Raw genomic sequence first — 4,845 nt, 5'->3', positions numbered from 1 at the left:
AAACGCATAAAGGACCACATGACTCATCCTGCAATTAGAGCCATGTGGTACAATGCCTAGCTGAGAGTCCACATCTTAAACCTCAAGCAAGGTCCAGAAATGGATAAATGGGAATGTCTTTCAAAACCACACCCCCGGTGACAACGTTTTTCAGCAAGACCCCACCTCCTAAATCTAAGCAAGGAACTTCTACAAACTGGGGCAAACATCTTACTCTACAGAGGAAAGGCTCATTCAAAATAACACACTAGACATTAACATTTGTGTCTAGGGGTTCATACCCAAATTACAGAGCATTAATGAAGCCATACAGAGAGAATGAATTCACGTGCTGAGGGGACGAGTGGTCTTTCCTTGTTGGGACCTGATCTGCCCTTTTAGGATGTCAGTCGGGGTCTGTTTTTGAGGTGGTTCAGTTTGAAAGGTTCTTTACATTTATGCATATGAGTGTTTTGAATGTATGTATGTATGTATACATGTATGTATGTGCAGCACACATGTGCCTTGTGCCCTTGGAGGCCAAAAGAGGACATCAGATTCCCTAGAACTAAAGTTGCAGGCAGTGGTGAGCCACCATGTGTTGTTGCTGAGAATCAACCCTAGATCCTCTGCAAGAGCCACAAGTGCCATTAACTGCTGCTTCACCTTTCTAACTTCAGTGCTTCAGTTTTACACCATGGGCACAGAAGCCTGGGGTTGTCATAGGACAGGAGCTTTAAGATTCATTACCACCTGTTTTTCATTAATATTTTCAATCCAGCCCCATCTGTGTAGGCTAACCATCCATCTACATTTAGGATCTTTGTGCTCTTTTAGCCATGGCACTCTTAAGCAGTCAGGCTCCAGGCTGTGTACCCCTTACACATCAGTGGACCACTTTCGTTGATATTACTGTCTCCTGACCACTGCACATGATAGGATTTTCTGTGTCACACTGCTGGGATTACAAGTTAGAGATACAGATTCCTATCACCACAACCAGCCTTCAGCCATCAGCATCATCCCTGAGCTTTTCACCATGCTAATGGCCTTCTCTCTGTTCATGCTTAATATGCTTTTCAACAAGAGTCTCCAGCATCCCACTGAGCAGCACGGACTCTTCACATTTTCTCTAGAAATGTTTGCTTTTATGTTCACCTGAGAACTTGAATATCTCTGAGATTTGCGATCACCACTCTTTAACTACCAGACTTAACCATCCTAGGTTTTTTCTGGTACTGGTACTATTCTAGCCCATCCTCTGGTCCATCCTCTTACCAGTTCCAGGAAGCCATAGCTGGAATGCTACATTAGGTCTAGGAGATCTGGCACTGTGTCATTCTATTTTCCTTCCGTTGCTGTGATAAGACACTGCTGACAAAAGTAAATTAAGAGAAAATTTGACTTATTAGACTTCTACTTCTAAGTCATAGTCTGCCATAGAAGGAAGTCAGGACAGGATCCCAGGCAGGTTTACATGCTATTCCACACAGCATTGCCTGTGACCAAGGAACTTGCTTCCTAGCTGGGGAGGCATAGCAGGGACCAGAAAAGATGGTAGTTGCATTCAGGATCACTAGCTCATAATTAGCAAGATTTCATATCCACCCAGAGACCACTTGAGAGAATGATAATGTCCACATTAAGTCAGCCATTCTTCTATCATTCACCATCAAAACAGTCTCAGAATTGGAGACTGATTTCTTAGGAGACTGAATCACACTGACAGTTAAAACTTGTTATAGATGTCCAATTCTATGATCTGAGAGTACAGATCAGAAAAAAATGTCTCCATGCAAGTTCTGTTTCACCCTTGCTCTCCTTCTCAGAAACCATCTGGTACACCCACAGTCTACATGGTCAGCTTCTGGAGACCCTCCAGAGTGAATAGGTCTAGAAAAGATATCCTGAACTTCTCTTGCTATGACCAACAGTGCCCATGGCTAACAAGATCACATAATAACATTAACACATAATCACATGTGGATTGTCCTGATGGAGAGCAGGGGAGAATGAGCATGTTTTACTTAGCACAGTGAATATTGGTCAGGGAATCCCCTCTGTCCCCACCTCCTCAAGTCACTTTTACAGAAGAGACCACAGGTAGAGAACATCTCTGAGTCCCTTGCTCCCTACCCCTAACCCCACTGCGTGTTTCTTCCATAGAGGCTGCTTCTCTCTGCTGCAGTTTCAATGTTAGCAACTCTGGACAGTGGAGCTATGAAGTCCAAGGCCAAGTGAACACAGAACCTTTCCTTCACTATAGAAATGACAAATGTCATGTCACTGATGCTCTTGGGAACAGACTCAATGCTACAGATATCTGTAAAAAACATTTTCACAATCTAAGGGATGAAGTTTACTACTTCAAAGAGGTGCTGTATCAAATACGGGAGGAGAATAAGACAAACAGAGGTAAGTTTTAAATGATTCCATAGAGCTGGGGCTGTAGCTCAGTAGTAGAGTTTCTGTCAAGCATGCCTGAGGCTCTAGGGTCCATCCTTACTGCTACAGAATTAATAATAATAATATATATATATATATATATATATAAATATATATATATATATATATGTATATATGTATATATATGTATATATGTATATATGTATATATGTATATGTATATGTATATGTATATAGATATGTGTGTATACACACACACACACACACACATATATATGTATATATATATACATATATATATATATCAGATGCCCTCTAAAGGAAAGAACAGGATTTGTAACAGGTTAGGGAAATTCACTGTTTTCATGGAGAAACAAAATGAAGCACTGTTAGTCCCACCTAAGAGATCCAGCAGCAAGAGCAAACTGTGGAGGGTAAAGCCAGGTCACAGGATGGGAAGGGAGGGTGGTGGGCAGACAGGATTAATCAAGGCCAGAGACTGATCTCCTTCCAATGGGCACAGGGACCCTCACTCTGCAGTCCAATGTATGTGGCTGGTATGCAACAGAAGGAAATTTCATGGGATCCTGGAAGGTAAGCCTCAACGGAAGCAAAATGTTCGATGGTGATACTAATGAAAGCCTTCGAATCGATCCTGGAACCAACTGGACAGAAGAGATGAGGAAGAAAATCACAAATCTAAATGACTTCTTAACCATGAACTCACAGGGTGAATTCAAGAACAAGCTTAATGAGTCTAAGTTGCACTGTGAAGAAAACATGGAGCCTACAGGTAACTGGGAAGAGGAGGACAAAGCTTTCTGCAGATGTGGAGAGAGAGAGAGAGAGAGAGAGAGAGAGAGAGAGAGAGAGAGAGAGAGAGAGAGAATGCATGGGTGTGCATGTGTGTTCCTGTATGTATCTATGTGTGCATGTGTGTGATCTATTCCCCGTGAGTCCTTGGGTTAATGCCATTTTTTCTGTCTCTCATTTCCCTTCTCCTTATCTCCTGTCTCACTAACTGTGTTCACACTGGTCACTCACCAAGGGTCTCTCTGCTCTCACAGACTGAGCATCCTACTTCCTGCCTTCTTCTCAGTCTAGAATCGCTGGTGCCTTCTTTTGATCCAATCTCCCTTCTTTCTCTCATGACCATCACAGGTCAGCTCCTCTTCTGCCAGCAGGAGAGATGAGGTCCCATCTTTACCTTGATCCCTTACCATAGCCACATGAGTCTGGTGAGGTTAGGGACATCCCCTCTCCCTACTCTGAACCCACACAAATAGATGCTGCACAACAAAGTTGTTGTTATCCTGTGTGTTACTGAATTTCCTGAGGACATAGAGGCTGAGGTAAGATTTGCTCAGATTTAAGTCCTGGTCAAAGGCTCAACTTGTGTTTTATTTTAGCCCTGCTAACCACTATTGCAGATGTGGACCAGCCTCCATCCAGGGCATGCATTCAAAACTTCTCTGCCCTGCTCACAATCCTTATCTTCTTCCTGTATGTTTCTGAGGAGAATCCTTGACAAGACAGGTACTGGGGACAGTGATAGAAGTGGAGTAAGATGGGTGAGGACGGAGGCAGCAGGAGTGAGTGAGATCCAGGAGTCCTGCTCTGGTCCCTCAGCCGCAGATTCTTACTGAGAAAGGAAGCAGGAGACTCAGAGTTCATGTCACCTGCTACCAATAGCTTGTGCATACTCAGCCTTGGCAGGAGAGGACTTTGTCTCAGACCAGGGGAATTGCCAAGGGAACATTCACCTGGTGCAGCCCCTGTCTCTTTTTGTCAGCCTCAAGCACATGAATCATCATGCTGCTGACACAGGTCTCATGTTCTCTCTACTCTGTGCTGGTCACTGTGGCCCTTTCTTATCACCTGCTACTTTTTCTCTGGGTGCTCCCTGATGAGACTTTGTCCTTAACATAAAACTATTTGAACCAGAGATCTGAAAAAGAACATAGCTGTATATCCATATCAAGCATAGAAAACAGGATAGCCAGATCTCCTTCCTGGGAGTGTGAAGTTTTTACTCCTTTGTAAAGTTCTTTGTCAGGTTCTATGTCAGTGTGAGACAGAGTAGGAAGACATAAACCGTGTAAGGGTATTTGAGAGTTAATTTCTGGTAAGAATATTAATTTTGTAATAAATATTTCTTGTCACCAGTTCTATATTAGGAAGCCTTCTCTAGAACAAAAGAAACATACCCATTATTTTAATCTGAGTATATATAATAGAAAGGGACTATTTTATAGTATAGAAGGTGATGCTTTGTATGTATTCTAGATTAATTCGTGTGATATGCACTAAGTAGTCCAGCCATGGCCACATGCACATCTGAGCAGCAGAGACCTCGGAAGCCCCTCAGTCCAACACACTGGCTGCCCCTGCAGTGGCAATCTGGCAGTGGAAGCTAGAACATCCTGGGCAGCTGTCACTACTGTGTTCACACCCTCTGACA

The 4,845-nt window shown here is 43.1% G+C and overlaps 1 protein-coding gene across 1 annotated transcript; it reads left to right on the top strand.

The window, feature by feature from the left end:
- Positions 1 to 2,145: 2,145 nt before the first annotated feature.
- LOC114636246 (UL16-binding protein 6-like) lies at positions 2,146 to 3,912 on the top strand (the record flags this gene model as incomplete). Its single annotated transcript, XM_028784447.1, has 3 exons — positions 2,146 to 2,394; positions 2,908 to 3,177; positions 3,794 to 3,912. Coding segments are annotated over 3 exons (638 nt in total), but the record flags the coding sequence as incomplete, so codon positions are not given.
- Positions 3,913 to 4,845: the final 933 nt, after the last annotated feature.

Source organism: Grammomys surdaster, unplaced genomic scaffold (assembly GCF_004785775.1).
Source record: "Grammomys surdaster isolate TR1022 unplaced genomic scaffold, NIH_TR_1.0 123110, whole genome shotgun sequence".
In the NCBI taxonomy this organism is placed as follows: domain Eukaryota; kingdom Metazoa; phylum Chordata; class Mammalia; order Rodentia; family Muridae; genus Grammomys; species Grammomys surdaster.
The sequence above is the reverse complement of the archived record's forward strand: the minus strand, read 5'-3'. Positions and strand labels throughout refer to the sequence as shown.